Genomic DNA, 21,852 nt, shown 5'->3' on the forward strand with positions numbered 1-21,852 from the left:
GGTGCAGGGACCGGTGCAGTATCACCAGGGAGATTGCAAGAAATACAGAATCTTGGCCCTCCGACCTACAGAATCAGAATCTGCATTTAAACAAGAAACCCAGGTGCCTCAGCGCACATGACAGTTGAATGCGCCCTGACCTAGAGGTCATGGGCTCAGGTAAAGAAGTCCAAGCTTCCATTTGCTCTTGTAGTCCTGGGTCACACTGTCAAATAGTTTTGTTCACTATAGCGTAAAGATGTGCCTCCAGGTCTCTAATATCATCCTTGCTGTCCATGCAGAGTGAAGTCATAAGACTAGAAATGACTAAGCCCCTTGTAGACATGCGACACTCTGCTAAGACTTGTTTCTTTTCTTTTCATGAAGAAAAAGCAAAGACAAAGAATTCAAGTGTTTAGAAAATTAGTCAAGTATTTTAATTTAGATCTTTGTTGCCATGAGACTTTACATTCATGCCTCTTTATTTCTACTCACCAGCTTTTACTGAGCACCTGTTACATAAATATACTGTTTGGCGCTAGATGCAAAATCAGGAAATCACCACGCTGCCTGCCCTTGAGGAGCTCCTATTCCTTGAGGTTCATAAGCCATTAGGATCGTTAGACATGAGCTTTTCATCTCCTGGAAAACCAAAATATGGCCATCCTCCATCTCTCGCTCTTTCGACTGGTTGTCACATAGTAGCATGAGTCCATGCCAGGCAGGAAGGCTGCTTTCACATCTGGACTTCTGTCCATGGCAGCCGAGGTGTCAACAGGTTATTTCTGTTTCCCAAGCACCATCTCATCAAGTGAACCTGGTGGTTTCGGAAGAACAGCCCATCCTAAGTCCTGAGGTGAAGACTCGGGTAGAATCTTCCTGAGCAGTTTTCAGGGATACTCACTCGTACCTGTCATCCCTGCATCCTACAGGATTTCTTAGAAGAGTCAATAGTCTGTCTCTGCTAGGGCCCATCTCTTCTATTCCCCGACTCTGGGGTTGGATTACAGAGGGAACAGGCTTGTTTTGAGTAAGGTTCAATCTCAACACACTGCTCATCATCTAAGTTGAATTAGATCAACGTCCACACCTTTTGAAAAATAACCAGCTCCATGGATATTATATAGGAGGAAAATATATGAGTATGTTGGGATATTATTGAAGCAAATACACAGAGAAAAACAGATGTTCTCTTTTAAAGCACACAAAATGATCATATTTAGGTAAGTGTCAAATCCCTGTTATTGTGAAACTGCTTAGAGTTAAAAGGATTATACCCAAGTATACCCACGGGTTGAGCAGCCAAATAATTACCCATAAATTTTCAGGTACTGAACACCTGCTCTAGATCTTCCTATAGGCAATTAAGAAAGAAAATAGGTGTCTAAAGAAGGCTTTTTCCTTAATCTATTGTTTTAATTTCCCAGCTGATTCGTCAGTAGCATCCTAGCCAAGCTATGAAGCTGCCATCACCTGTGTTGTGTTCTGACGATGTAATTCTGAGATCAGAAAGGAAAGGAAAGCTACAATCCAAGAGGGGGACTAAAATGACCTTCAGACCCGGTTTCACAGAGTAGCCTAAGTAGATCAAGGGGAATGGGGACTGTCCTGGAGATAATGCAGGATGCCCCACCCAATCTAGACATTTTCTTTAGCCTTTAAGGCACAGCACAAGGGCTCCTCCGGGGAACCTTTCTTGTCAGCTCTGTCCTCACTGAGTCGGCCTCCTCACCACTCTCCCACTGTCCTCAGGACTTGACCATTCTTTGTCCTCCCACCTGCTCTTAGCCTGCACAGCACTTCCCCCAGATCCAAGCATAGCTCAGCCTGGCTCAGTCCTTTGTCCAAATGTCACCTCCAGAGAAGTTTCCCACCACTGTGTCTAAAGCACCCCTCCCCCAACTGTGACACGTCCTACTTATTGTCTGGCTCCCCCACTAGAATACAAGCTCCATGAGACCTGGGCTCTCATCTAACTCATTCACTGTTACATTCCTCCTGCCTAGTCAGTGCCTGGCATTTAGCAGGCACCCAGCGAACATTTGTTGAAATGAGGGAATAAATGTCTTATACCCTATCTCAAATTTAAGGTCCTTGAACGAAAATGCAGTCTTCTTAGAGACATCTCTATATCCCACAGACCATCTCGCATAGATATAGAAAGTGTTGAGATGCTTTAAAGAAATTTGCCCAGCAGTCCGGGGCTGCTCGGGTAGAGTTATGCTTCAGTGACTAGTCTTCCTACAGGTGGAAAAGCCATCGAAACTAGTCTTTGGGATGCCCTCTGATTAAAGAGGCTGATGTTGAAACAGAAAGCTCGAATCACCAAAGTGGAGTGGCCGCCTTACTTCTCTTAATTGAACTGTCGTTTCAGTTTCATCTGAAATGTCAGGCTTAGCTCTTCATTCTTATCCAACAGTCCATCTAGACCAGTAAGCAACAGTACACCAGTGGCGGGGGGAGCTGTAATCCAGATAATGCTAATACATTATTCATACCTGTTTGATTACTGGTCTTCCTTGAAATCTTATCTCCATCATCACAGACAGATAGATATGTATTGATAACCTTCCTGCTTTCTGTGATGTGCTCAATTGCATAAGGTTCTGCCTCTAGCTCAGAGTCAGGATGAAGTGTTGAGAATTTGCAAACCACCCAGTAAGTGTGAAGAATTCTAATTTCCACTGAGCCCCGAAATCCTGTGTTTGGTTATAAAATTGTAGTTTGGCTGAGAAGTTTCAGAGAAGTGCAATGACTCTCCCAAGGCAACCTGGCTTGTTAATGGCAGAGCCCTGCTTATTTTTTATTTGGATCTTTATTCTGCCTTGGGATCTCAGGCTCATTCCTTCAGTTTTATTAAGCACCCACTGTGCACACTGGATAAGGCTCGACACTGCTTTTACTGCACACTTTATTATTCAATTGCTATTGCCTTATCTTCTCATGAGTGACCAAGGTAAAACACAAATCTATACAGATCCAAAGAGAGCAGCTGCTCTTACATTATGTTCCAAGAACTTCTGAAAACCTTTTATGGTTCGGTCTTTGCTTAACTCTTAGCAACCAGGCTCTTCTCTATGATGTTGATTTATCCCTTGGAAATTGAGTGACCACAGCTAAGTCATACCATGTGCCTTCTAAGTGACACTTGTCCGGCTTTTGTTTAGAGTTCCTGAGAAGATCCAGATAACACGCCATCCTATCTGACACCAATGTTAAGTACCTACCCAGAGTAAACTCCAGAACACCCTCTGCTGTGTTATTACTTAAAATGTGCTTTCTCAGCATTTGTTCATCTAGTAACACTCATCCTTTATTAAAACCAGACCATTTCCAAGATAGAAAGCTGCTTTCGGAGAACTGCCCCGAAACTAGAATTATACTCCCATTCTTAAGTCTGTTTCAAAGATCAAGTCCTAAAGTTTTGCTTCACAGCCAACTGGAATTAGGGGTGAGGAGATCGCTTTGACATACTCAGGGTGTTTCAGACTCGAGCCGCCTCCTTCTGTGCCCTGCCCTGACACAGTGTGTGCCTCATGCTGGAGCCAGGCCTGGGCTTCTCATCCCGGCCTTTGCAGTACTTAAGTCAAATCCAGCCAACGTGAGACTGCGACTGTCCCCGTGACAGTCAGTCCTGGGAGAATTTGCAGTGGGGTTTAAAGGCTAATGCATGTTGGGCTCTCCCTCCTTCTGCTAGAGTGAGGCAGCAGGTGTGCTCAGGACATCAAGAACTGGAAACAGACCTGGTCATGAGAACCTCTTCTCTCCCGTGCAAAAATGTCGTAATGTTGGCCAGCATGTGTTGTGTGTAATATAATTCCAAACAGTATTTATGGGGAATCTATTATTAATTAGTGGACCACATGTGGGGTTAACGGCACCATATAAGTAAGGAAAGCGTATGATATGGTCCTTTATTCTATCATCAGTGATTCAGGTGAAAATATTTTAAAGTGACAGATGTTTTAAGCTGTCCTCTGTTCCCGCCTGACATTTTGTTCTAAGAAAGTTTTCTCCTTGGTTATCAAAGTAATGCAGGTTTGTTGGAAGAAATTGGAAGATTCAGAAAGGAAAAGTACGGGAAAAAAAAATTCATCCCACCAGTAGCAACATGAATGAATGTCCACATTTATAGCTCAGTAGTTCTCCAAATATCTGTCAATCAAAATATTGACAGAAAAATAGAGTAGAAATGCTTTTCACGTTAGGTTTCTGTCAGAATCATTTACTAAGCCCTTTCGATATCAGACTGCCTACTGTTGGTGCTTGGCCAAATAAAGGTAATCCTTTTTTACATCACAGACCTTCAGCTTTCACATTCCTTATGAGTCTTCCTTTTTCCTACTTGAATACCACTAGTACATTATGCTGTTCTTTTCCAAGACATGATTTCCAGACTTTTCACTTTCCTGGGTTCTCAAATGGAGCTCTCAATTCTAAATGTTTATTATAAAGTCATGCTTTCGCTATAAATAGTGAAAAACCATGAGGAACAGGTCGGCCAGTTGGTTTAATTTTTAGCGTGACCCATGTGTGGTTCTGCCGTATGTGACCACATAGCTTACCCTACATACAGCTTGCCCCTTGAGTTCAACAATACCTGAACCAGTCTACACCACGGTCAGTAGGACAAGTCTGCTAATCTTGCCCTTGGTTATCATGACAATGCCCAACTGTTCTAGAAGTTTCTAAACACTCCTCTCAATTTCTGTACTTATTTCCTCACAGCCATACTTCGAGTAGTATTAGAATAAAGCCCAATGGAACTATGATATCTTTTCTACTTGAGATATTCATCTTGGCAGCCAATTATCTAGAAAAAGCTATAACCTCTATTATATTTTTAATTCTGTTAAAAGTAATATCACAACATTTATTGTCTTACTCATTTCTCTTCCTACAACCTTTCCAGTTATCTCTCTCTGCTTTGCACATGGACCTGTTCCAGAACCAGCTGGCTTCCACCATGATAGTGCAGGGCTCCGTGGCAGCATTTCAGCTGCAATTGTGCAGTTGGACCCAAACAAATAATCCTGAAATTCCACTGATTCACGCTAACTGTGAGGAAGTGCCAACAGAGAAAGTCTTTCCTTTCACCCAGACCCAAATGACGTGTTACCTCAGAGAAAGACCTGTTGGAAACATAGGAGGATGATGTGTGACTAGTATATTTGTGGTCTGCAAATTGGTCATGCCAAAATATTTGGAAAGAATTTGCCCTCACGGTTAAATATGACCCTTGAACTCATGCTCCCTCCATTACTTTGCTTAGTCTATTTCTCAAAACATGAGGAAAGAAATTTCCATCCAACTCAACTAAATTATCAGAAACTAATGAGATTTCATTTCATGAAAATTTGCCATATTGCTAAAGCTATAATTAGGAAGTGATTGAATTAATTAACATATCAATGTTCAGAAAATAAAATAATCATATTGAGGGGGGCATGTGAAATATACCCACTCTGCTACAGACAGCTTCTGTGACTTCAGGCGAGTAACCATACCTGCACATAATTAACTACCATTCTCCATGGACTTTCTCTGGGCCAGCCACTGTACTGAGAGCATCATCTCAGGGACTCTTCACCCTGCCTGAGGTGGCAGGATGACATTTACTAGTGGGGAAACAGGCTTACATATAGGACAAGCCCACGGTGAAGCTGCTAGAAAGAGGCAGAGTTGGGATCTGAACACAGGTCTGCCTGTATTCATAGCCCCAACTCTTCACCACCACGTCACACTCCATACATCAGCCAGAAAGACTGCTGAAAATAGTCCGTCATATCATGGCAGTCCTCAGTGAAAACTTTCCCATGGGTTCCCATGATGTTGAAATAAAATCTGAGCTCCCTATACTCAGCCCGCCTCTCTCTTCCTTGTACCCAGGGCTTTGGCATTACTGTCCCAGGGCCTTTGCACCTACTGTTCTTCTGCCTGGAAAGTGTCCATGGCGTTGGGCAGCCTTCCCTTATCAGGGGAGGATTCAGGAAGTATCTGCTACGTAACCACTTTTAAGATTCGCCGCAGAGGCAACTGCGTCCTCACCATGCTCAGAGAAGAGCCTGGAGAGAAGAAATGGTCCCCAGAGATGGTGGCTTGAAGACCACTTCTTAGAGCCCCTCCACCCTCCTGGCTGGCAAGCAGATAACCCTGAAAGCAGACCAAGGACCCAGTGTTCCTACCAGGCGGCCCTTCAGATAGGCCTGCAGCTTGCTGCTGCAGAATCTTTGGTGGGTGGTGGGCACTGTGTGTGGAGAGGCCAGCCTGTCCTGTTAACACTTTCAGACAACCCCAGAACTTCCTCCTGAGGCTCCAGCAACGTTCAAAGTTCTGACTTCATTCCGAAGTGTAGACTAACTGGCAAATCCAGTGGCGTTCCCTGTGCTCATGTGTCTTGCATTTGGGCTCACTTTGCTTTTATCTTATTTAATTTGCAGTAATAGCGGCTGAAACTAATTTCTCGACTGTAAATATCACAGCTGTTGTGGAAAGCATTAATTGCACACTATCACGTTACCCTCCTCTCTCGGATCAATTTATGTGTAATCTGTTTGCAAGTTCTATTACTGTGAATATTAAGGGAACGCAACGTGAAATAATCTAACCGAACACATTGGAAACATTTGTACTGAAATGGCTGGCTGGGTTGGGGTATGGAGATATTATTCTTTGTGGCAGACATTGAAAGAATGCTTTTTAAAAGCCCTACCCCAGAAGTCTTGACGCTGAGTGAAATATAGGTAATTTTTCTTTTGGGAGATCAATAAAATAACTATTTTCAAAATGACTTTATATTGACTGAGAGCTCAGAAATGCCCTGGGCATTGATCCCGTGCCCATAATCACTTTTTGTTTAGTAAGTTAACCGCTCTACACAGTCGAATGCAAAGAAATCCAGTTCATCATTGAAACAAAATATTGTTGAAGCATTTGACATCCTTCCAGCTCTCACTGCCAGCTGGAGTCTCACTGGGACCACCTTTTCTTTGTCTAGGAAGTGGATCTCTACAGAATGAACAGCCAGGACAAGCTGGGACTCACAGTGTGCTACCGGACAGATGACGAGGACGACATTGGGATTTATATAAGTGAGGTAGGAAGGCTAATTTCTTATAACTATCATGTCAAGACCAAAAGAAGTTGGGTTTTTTTTCTTTTAGCGTTAACCAACCCTTATGTCTGGCTCATGGAGAAGTCTTTGGGAGGACACAAATTTGTGTCCTACATCACACTCCATGGAGTTACATCTTTGCATGGGGATTAAGTTCTAATGTCAGCACAGAAGGCAAAATTACCCCTGAGAAGCCTACAAATCAGCCATAAAATGGAGCCGTTTAAGTGCTTCTGTGTGTTCAACCCCGAGGGAACCACAGATTCCCATTTCCTGACTCATGTTCAGTGAATGGGATACTGGATGGAATCATTTACGCTTTTTAAACTATTTCTTTATCTCTTTATTTTTTTTTCTTTTGGTGGAATGTGTATAGTTGAATTCATAGAAGTTAAATGCAACTTCAAAGTACACAGATGGACGTGGTGTTGATCTTCCTAGAGAAGACGATGCAAAGCAACTAATGGATCCTTTACCATGTACATCCATCTTTGCAAGCACATAAACCCAATTTTGTCAGGAAATAAAATCTGCCTCTATGGAATGAACCAAAGGATGTGTCTACTACATTTAATAATTATCCCTTTGGATGTACAAGCTTAAGCTGATCCATCATTACTGCATGTTAGGGCACCTCCCATATTCAGTCCCACTTGTCTCAATTATATTTTGTTTTTAAAGTTAATTTCCAAAATTTAATATAAGTATTTGGTAATCAAGGTATGGGTGCTCATCAGCCTAAGGAAGGGTACCCTTTAACCTGGTCTGCATCACACTTCTGACTTTCATTACCGTGCGTGCAACAGAAGTCAGCTGTGCCCTTCCATCCCCTAGGTCAGCGGGGTCTCTACACACAATTGTATAACAGGGTTGTCATGCAGGGATCCAAGAACAGACCCTGGAAATAGCTTGGAAACAGATCAATCTGTGTCTGTCTCTCCTTGCATGACACTAAGTCTTGTTTATTTCTCTGCAAAACAAAAACAGAGGGATGAGCATGACTGTGTGTTAGACAGAGCCGTTGGAGAGTGCTGTTGTTTATTTTAATGCATGTCTGAGTTATCCACTCAGGGCTGAAATGTCCACTGTGTGTTTCAGATCGACCCTAACAGCATTGCAGCCAAGGATGGGCGCATCCGAGAAGGAGATCGCATTATCCAGGTACGTCAGCTTCTGACCTGCGGCCTCACCCTCTGCCTATCATGAAAGAACAAACTGGTTCTAATAATGGCTTTAGGGTTGAAAATGCATAAGAAGTTTAAGAACAGGGATCCCCAAATCAGATGTGCAGTGAGGCAAAACAAGTTAAATTAACCAGTGAAGCACAAGCTCTGAAAATAACATGCAAGAGGGAGTGGTGAGGACTGAGACAAATTGGAGAAAGAATGCCCATCTAAGGAGGGCAGCTGCCCCAGCATCTTACAGGATATGAACCAGCTCACCTCATTTTCTTTTCTCTTTGGGCCAAAGATAACACACTACTGTGCCAAATCAGGGCAATAGTTTACAACTTGTGAACCAGAATAATTCTTATTTTAGACTTCTCTGAAGGATTCATTTTGGACCAAGCATTTCAGGTTTGGTCTCATCCTAAAAATGGGAACATCTTTGGCAAATTTAGCAAAATGGATTGAACAGTGTTTTAAATTTCATGGCTCCACATTTAACTATTATGTGGAATGGCCTCTGAGGGTAGTCTCTTTGAGTCCTGTTGCTCTTTAAAGTCAAAATGAGACACTTTGTTTCACTTCCAGCTATGGTCTTTTGTGTGTGTGTGTGTGTGTGTGTGTGTGTGTGAGTGAGAGGAAGATTGTCACTGAGCTAACATCTGTGCCAGTCTTCCTCTATTTTGTATATGGGATGCCACCACAGCATGGCTTGATGAGCAGTGTGCAGATCTGAGCCCATGATCCAAACCTGCGAACCCTGGGCCACCAAAGTGGAGCATACGAACTTAACCACTACGCCACCAGGCCTGCCCCCAGCTATGGTCTTTTTTAATCTCACAGAAATTGAGATTCTTTGGTTCACTGTGTCCCACAAGGCTTAGCTTCTGCCTCCTCTCATGCGTATCTTCTCATTTTCTAGCCCACTCTTTATTCACCCTAAGTAATTTTTATTTTCCTTTTCTGCTGCTTATTCTACATTTCACAGACTTCAACTCAAACCTCAACTGCTCAGGGTCCCTTACCTGGTGGAGTGACCCAAACCTTCATTCCTGAAGGGTCTGAACCCTCAGCAACACTGCCGTTTTTGGTTGCTATAGTTCTCCGTTAGCATTTTCCATTGGGCCTGGAAGTACAGGGTTCCTTACATGGCCCTACCTGCCTCCACTGTGTCGCAGCGACCCCATTTCCCCGGGGTAACCGAGATCAATCACCCCAACCATTAGAGTCACCCCCTTTGCTGCCTGTTGGTTCACTGGCATATGGAGTCAGGTGGAAGGCTGACCTTCCAGTTCAGTGGGACTGTGGCTGTGTCCCCTGGAGGAATCGTCCACCCTGGGATTGCAACCTCCAGACTAGCAGAGCTCAAACTTGTCAAGACAAGAAGCAAAAATCCTGCAAGAGAGTTATCAGGTGTGACAGTGAGAGAATCCCTCCCACTTGACCTTCTGTCCTGCCTAGAGAAGTTCAAGTGCCAAACTGGGGACACAAAACACCTGGTATAATTCCATTTCCTTCTCTGCCCTCCACTTCCATAATGTTCACATCAGACCCGTCACTTCCTTTTCTCCCATGTTACCTGAAAATATCTGCAGTCATGCTTTCGTGTATTCCATTTCTACTCCTGCCCAAGTGTTACATCTAAGTAAATTGCTTAGATGTTCGTTCTTCACAACGCTGTGATTTTTCCCTGTGCTGCCTTCTGGAGTCCCAGCCACTTCCGTTCACAGAGCCTCCACTTTATGGCCGTCTTCTGATCTGCCCCATGGAGGCTCTCTCATAGACCAGTCTGAGCAAGGCCTTCCCTTCTCAACATCAGCATTCTTTGCAAGCTGTGTGGAAATCCTGTGTTCCAGCTCCGGGCGGGTGGCAGATGTAGGCCTGAAACAATATAAAATGATTTTGCACAATTTAATTGTGCTATTGTCCACCCCTCCACCTTTTTCTTTTTTTTTTGAAGATTAATGGAATAGAGGTACAGAACCGTGAAGAGGCTGTGGCTCTTTTAACCAGTGAAGAAAACAAGAACTTTTCATTGCTGATTGCAAGGCCCGAACTCCAGGTGGGTCGGCTTCCTGCATGTGAAGCTGGGTCTGTATTTCTAAAATCAACAAAGCCAAGTGCCTAGCCCTGCAGAGACTGCCCAAGCATTGAATCTGAACTTGAAAGTGTTTTGTCCCCTGAATAGGGAATCTGTTCTGTGTTTTAACCATTTAAGAATGGTGCTGACATCCACTCTGGCATTTATGCTGTAGGCCCAGCAGGTTCATTAATGCAGGGATCGTAATGAAGGGAAAAAGAAGGAAACAGAATGGAAAATATAGCCATGGTCGTGGCTGTCAAGATGTTTGACTTTCCGAGGCCTGACGAATGTTCCAGCCTCGATCTGTGTGGGTCCCATTTATAACTGCAGAGTGCAGGGAACGTACACCATGACAACTATAGTTAATAATACTGTATTGACTACTGGAAATTTGCTAAGAGAGTAAATTTGATTTGCTCTCATCACCAAAAAAATGGTAACTCCAAGGAGATGATGTGTTAATTAGTTTGATTGTAGTCATCATTTCACTATATATATGTATATCAAATCATCATGATATATACCTTAAACATAATGCAGTTTTTATTTAAGAAAAGAAAAATGAAAGAAACACTGATAAGTAATAACTAACACTTGGTGACCGCCTGATGAGTGAGAGGCAGGCCCTGTGAGGAGCACCTTACACACAGGTTCCTCCCCTGAGGTCCACAAGTTACCCAGAGAGATGCAGCCAAGGACCACAGAGCCGAGAGGGACTCGGGCCCCATCAATCCAACTCAGAAGCCACTGGGCCACGGTAACTCCTTCCGCAGAGGGGATCATCAGCTGTACTGGGTGGCACTCTTGACCTATTTTGACTAGCTCTAGCAGAGTATCTGGTGCAGTGGATCTCTTTAACAATCTAGGAACAGCGCAGAAAGGGTGTCTGATTCATCACAGATGACAGCATCCTGAGCTCACAAGGAATGCAGCAATTATCTCATCCTGGGGTCACCACACTTTTCCTTAAAGGGCCAAAGGATAAATATGTTTGGCTGTCGGGGCCATACAGTCTCTGTTGCCACTGGTTGACTCTGCTGTTGTCGTGCAAAAGCAGCCGCAGACAATACCTAAACAAATGGGTGCGGCTGTGTGCCGATTAAACTTTTTTTTTTTTTTTTAACAAAACCACACAGTAGACCAGATTTGGCCCATGAGCTGTAGATCTCAGAGCCCTGAATAGTCTGCTCTTTTAGAGTCAAGGAAGAAAAGGGTCTAATAAAAGTGGTAGGCCTTGCCCGAGCCAAACAGCTTGTTCGTAGACCTCTGGTTTTCTGTCAGGAAAAACATTGGGGCCTGCTAAGCTTGTGTGAGGGCTGGCAAGCAGCAGGCGCCTACACAGGTGGCCCGCTTCTCTGAAAGTAGCTGACGTGGATGAAGGAGCTTCACCCTGCAAAAAGAACATGGGACACTAGAGACTTTGCCAGACACGGTGGAGGGTGGAGGTCTCTTAAATGTGAGGATGGGATAGTCTTCTGACGTATAGCAAAACGATGGGCAGACTGCATTTTGATGACTCCTGGAGGGAGCCCTAAAAATATTTTTCCCCAAGGTAATAATATCCTTTCTTAGAAACAATAAATAAAATGAAAGCAAAAGGAATCTCTTCTGAGGCATCTGTTGGCTGCTGCTTCTCCACAGCTGGATGAAGGTTGGATGGACGATGACAGAAACGACTATCTGGACGACCTGCACATGGACATGCTGGAGGAGCAGCACCACCAGGCCATGCAGTTCACGGCGAGTGTGCTCCAGCAGGTAAGGCCCGCGGCCAGCCCTCAAGGCCAGTCTGCTCTCTCCATCTCCCTCCATGAGGCTAGAGACCATCAGAAACCCACCCGCCTGGAAGGCAGCGAGAAAGCAAACTGAGTGCCTTTCTATTTGCACACTCGGGAACTGTAAGCGGATCCCCTCCCCGGCCGGGAGAGCGCTGCTTGGCTTGTTAAAGCGGAGCGATAATGCTGAGGCACAGCTGACCTTCTGAGATGTGTTTGGAAAACACATATGCCAGCATTCACGTAGATCAGAGAAAACCAAGTCATGTTTTTGAAAGTAAAGCAATTCCCCTTTAACCTGAGCCACTTAGCACCCTTTCACTCCCTTCTATGCCACCACCATTATCAAAGTCATCATAACCCACTGAGTACCATATGAGTGAGCTGAGGAAGACCTTATATGGAAGGCCCTAGATGCTGCCTGCTTCCCATGCACTGGGTCATAGGATAGCTAGAATCATTCACTGAGGCAAGGTGACTGCTATCCTCATTTTACAGAGGAGCGTGAAGATAAGTGGCTGGCCCAGGTAGTAAGCCGTAGGTCTGGCTAATTCCCAGGCCCTTGTCCTAGGCCTCATCAAATACTGCTCCTCAGCTCTGGAAATGGAGAGCCCGCCCTCTCCAGAAACCCTTGTCCTACAAGGGAAGGTCACACCTGGTACCTTTCTCACCGTGCTTGTTTGTTCTTGTTTTCTGTTGTGTAGAAGAAGCATGAAGAAGACGGGGGCACCACAGATACAGCCACCATCCTGTCCAACCAGCACGAGAAGGACAGCGGTGTGGGACGGACCGATGAAAGCACGCGCAACGACGAGAGCTCGGAGCAGGAGAACAATGGCGATGACGCCACCGCGTCCTCCACCCCGCTGGCCGGGCAGAGGAAGCTCACGTGCAGCCAGGACACCCTGGGCAGCGGCGACCTGCCCTTCAGCAACGAGTCCTTCATCTCGGCCGACTGCGCCGACGCCGACTACCTGGGCATCCCTGTGGACGAGTGCGAGCGCTTCCGGGAACTCCTGGAGCTCAAGTGCCAGGTGAAGAGCGCCAGCCCCTACAGCCTCTACTACCCCAGCAGCCCCCTGGACGCCAGCAAGAGCGACCCCGAGAGCGTGGACAAGGAGCTGGAGCTGCTGAACGAGGAGCTGCGCAGCATCGAGCTGGAGTGCCTGAGCATCGTGCGCGCGCACAAGATGCAGCAGCTCAAGGAGCAGTACCGCGAGTCCTGGATGCTACACAACAGCGGCTTCCGCAATTACAACACCAGCGTCGACGTCCGCAGACACGAGCTCTCGGACATCACCGAGCTCCCCGAGAAATCCGACAAAGACAGCTCGAGTGCCTACAACACCGGCGAGAGCTGCCGGAGCACCCCGCTCACCTTGGAAATGTCCCCCGATAACTCCTTGAGGAGAGTGGCAGAGGGCAGCAGCTGTCCGGGCAGCGAGGGGGCTGTGGGGACCTCCGAAGCTTATGGGCCATCCCCAAAGAATCTGCTCTCCATCACGGAAGATCCCGAAGTGGGCACCCCTCCCTATAGCTCCTCTCCTAAAGAGCTTGACCCCGGCCAGGCCCTGGAGGGCAAGGAGAGGAAAGCCAGTGATGGCAGCGGGAGCCCCACGCCCAGCCAGAAGCTGGGCAGCTCCTACCTGTCGCCCTTCCAGCATTCGCCCTACAAGCATGCCCACATCCCGGCCCACGCCCAGCACTACCAGAGCTACATGCAGCTGATCCAGCAGAAGTCGGCCGTGGAGTACGCACAGAGCCAGATGAGTCTGGTAAGCATGTGCAAGGACCTGAACTCTGCCAACCAGTCGGAACCGAGAATGGAGTGGAAAGTGAAGATCCGCAGCGACGGGACGCGCTACATCACCAAGCGGCCCGTGCGGGACCGGCTGCTGAGGGAGCGCGCGCTCAAGATCCGCGAGGAGCGCAGCGGCATGACCACCGATGACGATGCCATGAGCGAGCTGAAGATGGGCCGGTACTGGAGCAAGGAGGAGCGGAAGCAGCACGTGGTGAAGGCCAGGGAGCAGAGGCGGAGGCGCGAGTTCATGATGCAGAGCAGGCTGGATTGCCTGAAGGAGCAGCAAGGAGCTGAGGACAGGAAGGAGATGAACATCCTTGAGCTGAGCCACAAAAAGATGATGAAGAAGAGGAATAAAAAGATATTTGATAATTGGATGACAATCCAAGAACTCTTGACCCACGGCACAAAATCACCAGACGGCACTAGAGTATACAATTCGTTCTTATCGGTGACTACTGTATAATTTTAAAGAGAACACTACCAGTGGGGTAGAAATTCCTGCCTCGTTCAATGCGGCAAGTTTTTGTATATAAGATGAGTACGGTCGTCATGTTTATAGCCAAAATCGGGGAACTCTCCAACTCTGGGTGTCAGAGCTCTATTTTACAAAACCACCCTAACAGAGCTTTTTTCAAATAGCAATTGTACTTTTTTACTTGTTACCTTTTACATAAAGTGTTTAAATTTCAAAAAGATCTTTTATTAAGCATACTTTCACAGAATAATTTGCTTACTCTATATTCATATAAAAAAGTTAAACACGCTTTTTTTTTCCTGCCGAAAACACAAATACAACTGCCAGTGTGTATTTTTAATGGAAGCCTATTTTATAATGTTACTTTGCTGAATGTGTTTCCTATGAGTGACCATTAATATATTATTTAGGTCGAGGTTTGACTCAAAACCACGAAACTCTGTGGTTAACAACTTAATACACATAACCAAACCAGCAGCGTGTAGAATTGGGGTACGCATTGAAACATTTTTCTGGTTAAAGTTCCCAAGAGAGTGTAAAAGTTTCAACAGAAAGCAAAATATCGTGCAGCTTTATAGAAGTTTAAAGCATGTGTGCAAATATTTGCAGCCCGTTGGAAGAATTTGCATGTACAGGAAAGCTGTGGATGAAGACGGTTCGTGGAATTGTAAGTGCTCATTGTAGTAAACCTTTGCTTTGTAGATTGGAAGGGACAGACTTTTACAAGCAAGTTCACAAGATCATGATTAGTTACGAACATTAAGTGAAATGAAGTTAAAATAAATTATTATTTTCTATTTGATATGTGTTGAAGCGATTCCTCATTTTGCAGTGGTGCCTATGAAATAAAAGCCTTTTGCAGTGTTTATTTTTTCCTTCCTTGTATTGCCTGCTGCTTTGGAAGAATTTGAGGCTTTCAGATCATTCGGCGCCTGCATTCTGCCTGGAACCCAAAGACAGATGCAAAACCAAGGTCTGTCAGCAAAAATAAGGATTCAAATTTACCGTTGAATCCTGCATTCTGACTTTCTGTCTTGCAGAAAGCCTCACCCTGGCCCAGTAGCCTATAAACAAGGATAACTATGAGCAAGTACATCGGTCAGGGTCACGTTTACAATGACATTTCTTTGGTATATTTCAACCATTCCTGCCTGCCCGTAATAACTAACATCTCTGGGTGTCTAGTCCCAACTTTCCATTTCTAAGATCCATTGGCAAATTGCAAAATATTTTCATAGAATAACAAAGGTCACCAAAGTGGGGGGGCTTCAAAACTGGTATCTTTCAGACTCCAACAACCCCCAGGATCCTAAATAATGAATTTGCTACAAATTGTTCCCTAATTATAGTGTTTACGCCAATTTCAGCTGTAATACCTACTGAAAAGACAAAAAAGTAAAGATAGGATTAGGAAGGGTGTCATTCGCCATGATGCCAGACATCTGTTTTACTCAGTGCTCTGACAGAAATTTTGATGAAAACGACCAAGTGTTCAGGCATTTCAGACATCGATTTCTCCCACAGAACCTGATCCAACCAAAATGCCTCCTTTGGGGCCAAAATCTTCAGACTAATTAGTAGTCACACTTGCAATAGAACAGCTTAATGAAAGTAAGGCACCGAAATACTTATTCCTCACTGTTAAGATGTCTGTTCATTAACTCTTCCAGAACCAGGCGTTGAAAGATAATTACCTTTGCTACATTGTTCTAATCAACCCTCCAAAGAGAACTTTCTGCACAAGGTGGACTGTTGGGGCCATGGTTTTCCACTACTCTCCCAGTTCAACTTCCAGCAGCATTGGCTCTTTGGCTCCCAAGAGAAGCTCCCCGTCCCCAGTGCTCAGACCTCATACCCTGTCTTCCTAGAGAAGATTTCACAGAGAACAAACAGAGGTGGGATGAATATGAATTGCTGCAAGGTGTATATAAGTGTACAGGTTTCTTTGGGGAAATAGTTTTCCTCCTCTTGTATGTTCTTGTTAAAGGTCAGATAAACGTGCCTGGCTGCAAGAACCAAGAGCTCCCACCTACACAGTCATGCAACGTCAGAGTCAAGCAGAGGGGTTTCCCATCAGGGCTCCTCACGTGCCTCTGCATTTAGGGCTCAGCCTGTGCCACTTATGAAAAAGTGGAGGGAAATAAAAAATACATATTCAGGGGCCGGCCCCGTGGCCTAGTGGTTAAAGTTCCATGTGCTCCACTTCAGCGGCCCAGGCTCACGGATTCGGATCCCAGACACAGACCTACCTCCCTCATCAGCCACAATATGGAGGCATCCCACTACAAAATAGAGGAAGATTGGTGCTGATGTTAGCTCAGGGCTAATCTTCCTTACCAAAAATATAACATATATCAAAATCCAGTTGCAGATCCTTCAATTCCAACTTTTCTTTTTTGATCTGAGGAAGATACCCCCTGAGCTAACTCCTGTTGCTAATCTTCCTTTTATTTATTTATTTTTTCTGCTTGAGGAAGATTAGCCCTGAGCTAACATCTGTGCCAATCTTCCTCTATTTTGTACATGGGTTGCTGCCGCAGCATGACTGATGTGGTGTAGGTCTGCACCTGGGATACGAACCCACGAACCCAGGCCACTGAAGCAGAGCACACTGAACTGAACCACTATGCCCTGGGGCCAGCCCCACAACTTATTTTTTTAAATAACTTTGTCATATGAATGCACTTGGTCATAATTTGCAATGTAATAGAATATTCGCTAAATCTAATTTAGCAAATCAACTCCTAAAAGGAATTGGAAGAGACCTTAGAAATCGTCACTTTATCGATAAGCGGGAGACTCAAGGAGACAAATGCGGCTTATTAAAAAACTGGAATTTGAATTCAGAACCCAACACCTGTTCCCACCGCTCCTATCACCGCGTCTAAAGGGGAGAGGTAGCCATCAAGTGCACAGTTAACATAGATGCGTTCAACCCTGTGCCCTCAACCAAAAAACAAACACATCTCACCAGTGGACGCCCTGGAGAGAGCATAAGCCAGGAGACATGAATCTGCCATTTCTTCAATGACTCTGAGCTCCCAAGTGCCTTTCAGTACAGGCATTTCTGAGCCGGTGGGCAAGCTGAGGGATTTTCCTGGGTAATGACGAGAGACAACTTACAGCTTCCGTTCTCACTGACGTGAAACCCAAGCTCCCGTGTAAACAGAACTTCCACTGCAACCCACAGGCCTTTCTATCGCCCAAGCTGCTTATACTGTATTTCCTTGGCCCATTTAAGAATCAGATGGGGACCAGCCCCGTAGCCAAGTGGTTAAGTTTGGGCACTCCACTGCGGCGGCCCAGGGTTTCACTGGTTCAGATCCTGGGTACAGACGTGGCACCACTCATCAGGCCACGTTGAGGTGGCATCCCATGTGCCACAACTAGAAGGACCCACAACTAAGAATATACAACTACGTATTGGGGGTATTTGGAGAGAAAAAGCAGGAAAAAAAAAAGGAAGATTGGCAATGGTTGTTAGCTCAGGTACCAATCCTTAAAAAAAAACAAAAAGAATCGGATGAAAGCTGTAGATTCTCTCTACAGAAAAATGTACATATAATAAATTACACAAATAAATTGCAGATACTTTTAGAGGCTTTTCATGCCCCCAAAATCCATTCATAGACCTCTGCTAAAGGTGCAAAAACCCCAAGTTTAGACCAACTGAATCTGACAACTCTATGGATTTATTTTTCAAACTTTTAGTTGCATCTCATAGCACTATTTGATTTGAATGTCCATTTTTAATATCAAAGAATACATTTCTTTTCCCATTTGAACTATAGTGTTTAAGGTAAGTAAAATTCAACCAGCCACTAGTACCTATACTCCCTCAGTCATTGTGTTAGTGGTTGTTTTTCTCATGGCTAGATAAATTTCAGAATGAGCACAGAGTCCCAGTCCTCCATAGCACCCACCCCACTGGCTAGATGACTCAAGTTTAAACTGTTTCTGAAACACAAAGGGGAAGAAATGAGAATTCATTGATCATCCAGTGCTGTGCTGTCCAATACAGTAGCCACTAGCCACATGAGGCTCTTACACTTAAAATATGGTTAGTCTAAATTGAAATGTTCTGAGAAAAGGGATCGCAAAGACTTAGTACTAAAAAATACCCCAAAATATTTCAATAATTTTTATGCATGTTAAACGGAAAATATTTTGTGTATGTTGGGTTAAATAAAATAATTATATTAATTTCATCTTTTTACGTTTTAATGTGGCTACTAGAAAAATTTTAATTACACGTGTGGCTCATATTATATTTCTATGGGATAGCACCGATGCACAGATTATCAGGCATGTATGTGCAAAACACTTGATCTCTCCCTCTTGCCAAATCCGTGGGGCAGTTCTGCGAGGCCGCTGGCCTTATCAACCATTTAGACTCTGATTCAGAACCCTGCCAGGATGAGCGTAGAGATGGGATTTGAATTTGCATCCACCTGATGCCAAGCCCTTTCCCTCTCTCGGCTGTGCCGCCATCTACTTCTCCAGAAGTAACTCAAAGCCTGTCCAGGTTATGTTACTATTTGCAACTCAGTCATGATTACAATAAGAGAAATTGTTTCACAGTGACACGAATTTTGCTCAGTTCCCTTTGCATTTTAAATTACAGAGTATTCTAACTCTCCTAGCAAGAGTATATGACAATGCATAAAAACACAGGAATTCTGGGCACAAGTTAAGCTTTTCATCTTTTAAATGAAAACAGGCAATCCCAAAGAGCAGGAATCACATATGTGATGAGAGTGGACTGTACATTGCCTAGGGAGTGCTAGTTGGAGAACTAATTAGGATTATAAACTGAAGTATGAGAATTAACCAAAGAATTATCTACTTGTAGCCTTAGAAGTAGGTTACAGGTTACTTGTTAGCAAAATTGCCCAAAACCAAGGAAGCAAACACAATTCTGCCATAAGCAACCACAACTCCCTCTTTTATTTGTTCCCAATTGTTTCAAGCACTTAGGATATCTGCAGAGCATCCACTAATTAAAAAGAAATCGCTAAAACTGAGATAAGATGCAAGAATTCTCATGGCAAGGGCTGTAGTCTTCACTTTTGATTAAATGTGAATTCCCTAAAGCAGTTAGAAAACAGAATGAGGTCCTTTGGGTTTCATTCAGATGGCTTTTTCTGCTTAAATGATCCATTTTTCTTTAGCTTCCAGATTCAACTAATCCTGAAAGTGCACGGTCCATGGGGGCATGTGATTTTCCTGTGACGTGGTTTTTGTCTTTCAATGGCAGAACGCTGACCTCAGTGCACTCAGCATCTTTTGAAAATGAAAAATGGGGAATTAATGATCCTTACTTCAAAGGGGCTGTTGCAAAGTAAAACTTGCTTATCAATTTAGCGAATGTTGCCCAAATCCTCAAAAGCCAAATGAAACTCCTTAGACCTCGGAGTCTCTCAAAAATAAATTAAGTTGAATTGTGTGTTTAGTCCTCCTCCTTAGCTGCCACCCCAGACATTCTGGGTTTGGTTTAGCAGTTTTGGCTCTCAGGCATTGTTACCACCTCTGTGCTCTAGGAGCTATGTCAGAAGCCAGCATGGATTTATTTAGCCAGTCGTTTTTCGTGCCCACTCAGGTTAGGGCCATAGTGAGTTCTCATGGAGCTTATAGTCTAGTCGGGAAGAAAGTAGTAATCCAGTCATCACACAAATACTTTTAAACTGTCAAGGTTAGAGTGGGGGGCAGACAGGAGAGGTAGTGCCACAGATTTCAAGGAAGGTCTCCCAAAAAAGTTATGGTTGAGCTGAAAGTGAATGGATGAATGTGAGTTAACTAGGCAAAGACGGTGGTTATATTCCAGGCAGAGGAAAGAGCATATGCAAATGTCCTGAGGTGGAGAGACATGGCTTATTTGAAGGAAAGCAAAAACAAGAGCCAATGTGGCTTGAGCTCAGAAAGCCATGGAAAAGAGAATGGTGCATGATAAGACTGGGGAAGTAGGAAGGAGCCAAACTTTGACCATAAATACCCATGCTATATGGCCAACATTTATGAGCACCTAATCTGTGCTAGAAACTATGCTAAATGTTTTACATGTGCTAACTTGCTTAACCATAAATAGCCTATGAGATGGGCGAGATTAGTATGCAGATGAGAAAACAAAGAAGGCTTAGGGAAGCAACTTGTTCAAAGTGAAGGAGCCTGTAGATGGCTAAGGGGAAAGTGAAACCAGTTCTTTCTAACCACCCTTTATCACTGTGCTGGGAGGTAGTGTTTCTGAGACAGAGGGCTTGTGAAGTTCCACTCTGGGAGAGGCTCCTATCTCAGCAGCCAACTGATGCCGGGGTCTCAGCTCCAACTACCATAATAAAACATCACAGGCTGGGGGCTTAAGCAACAGAAACTTATTTCTCACCATTCTGAGGCTGGAAGTCTGAGATGAGGGTGTCACATGGTCAGGTTCTGGTGAGAGCCCTCTTCCTGCCTTGTACATGGCCATCTTCTTGCTGTGTCCTCTTCTCTTCTTATAAGGGCAATAATCCCATCATGGGGGGCCCACCATCATGACCTCATCTAAATCTAATGACCTCCCAAAGACCCAGCCTCTAAGTACCATCACATTGGGCTTTGGGCTTCAGCATATGAGTTTGGGGGGCACACAAACATTTAGTCTGTAAGAGTCTGGATAACCTATGTTGATCATTTTATGCTCTGCCTTTTTCCAGCTCAGAGATAAATCTGTTTATAACCATGTTGCTTCCCATTTCTATGGCACTGAAGATGATAAACTTAACAAGCTTAGTCAGTTCTCTGCAAAGTCAACCAAACTGGCCACTGGTTAGAACACATTTCCCTATCCAGGGCTTCATTTTCCATCATCCATCATGAACACACAGACCAGGAGCTTAGAAAGAGCTTGCCGCCTCCCTTCCCTACCAGCTAAAGCCCACAATTCTTACCACTGCCCAAGGGAGCAGCTCGTCCGATGAAATGGCCCATCAAATGCACAATGAACTCCCTTCAGCCATTTCACCCAACCCACACTCCCCACCTCTGGCAACAACCAACCTGTTCTCTGTATCTATAAGCTTGATTTCTTTGGTTTGTTTTTTAGATTCCACACAGAAGGGAGATCATATGGTATTTGTCTTTCTCTCTCTCTTATTTCACTTAGCATAATGCCCTCAAGGTCTATCCATGCTGCCACAAATGGCAAGATTGCATTCTTTTTTTATGGCTGAATAATATTCCTCTGTGTGTGTGTCTGTGTGTATCACCTTTTCTTTATCCATTCATCCATCAATGGACACTTAGGCTGTTTCCATGTATTGGCTATTGTAAAAACTGCTGCAGTGAACATGGGGGTGCACATATCTTTTTGAGTTGGTGTTTTTATTTTCTTTGGATAAATAGCTAGAAGTGGAATTGCTGGATCATATGGTAAGTCTATTTTTAAATTTTTTAGTAACCTTCATACTGTTTTCCATAG

At 44.4% G+C, this 21,852-nt stretch overlaps 1 protein-coding gene across 7 annotated transcripts in view; it reads left to right on the forward strand.

Moving 5' to 3' along the window:
- Positions 1 to 15,265, forward strand: part of PDZRN3 (PDZ domain containing ring finger 3) — a 234,301-nt gene extending 219,036 nt beyond the window's left edge. For all 7 annotated transcript variants that reach the window (XM_070576771.1, XM_070576772.1, XM_070576773.1 and 4 more), the window contains 5 exons: positions 6,977 to 7,075; positions 8,192 to 8,254; positions 10,220 to 10,321; positions 11,984 to 12,100; positions 12,822 to 15,265. In XM_070576771.1, the coding sequence (XP_070432872.1) occupies positions 6,977 to 7,075; positions 8,192 to 8,254; positions 10,220 to 10,321; positions 11,984 to 12,100; positions 12,822 to 14,387 (1,947 nt within the window). In that variant the 3' untranslated portion in view covers positions 14,388 to 15,265. The remainder of the gene's footprint in view (positions 1 to 6,976; positions 7,076 to 8,191; positions 8,255 to 10,219; positions 10,322 to 11,983; positions 12,101 to 12,821) is intronic.
- Positions 15,266 to 21,852: the final 6,587 nt, after the last annotated feature.

Source organism: Equus przewalskii, chromosome 15 (assembly GCF_037783145.1).
Source record: "Equus przewalskii isolate Varuska chromosome 15, EquPr2, whole genome shotgun sequence".
Lineage (NCBI taxonomy): Eukaryota > Metazoa > Chordata > Mammalia > Perissodactyla > Equidae > Equus > Equus przewalskii.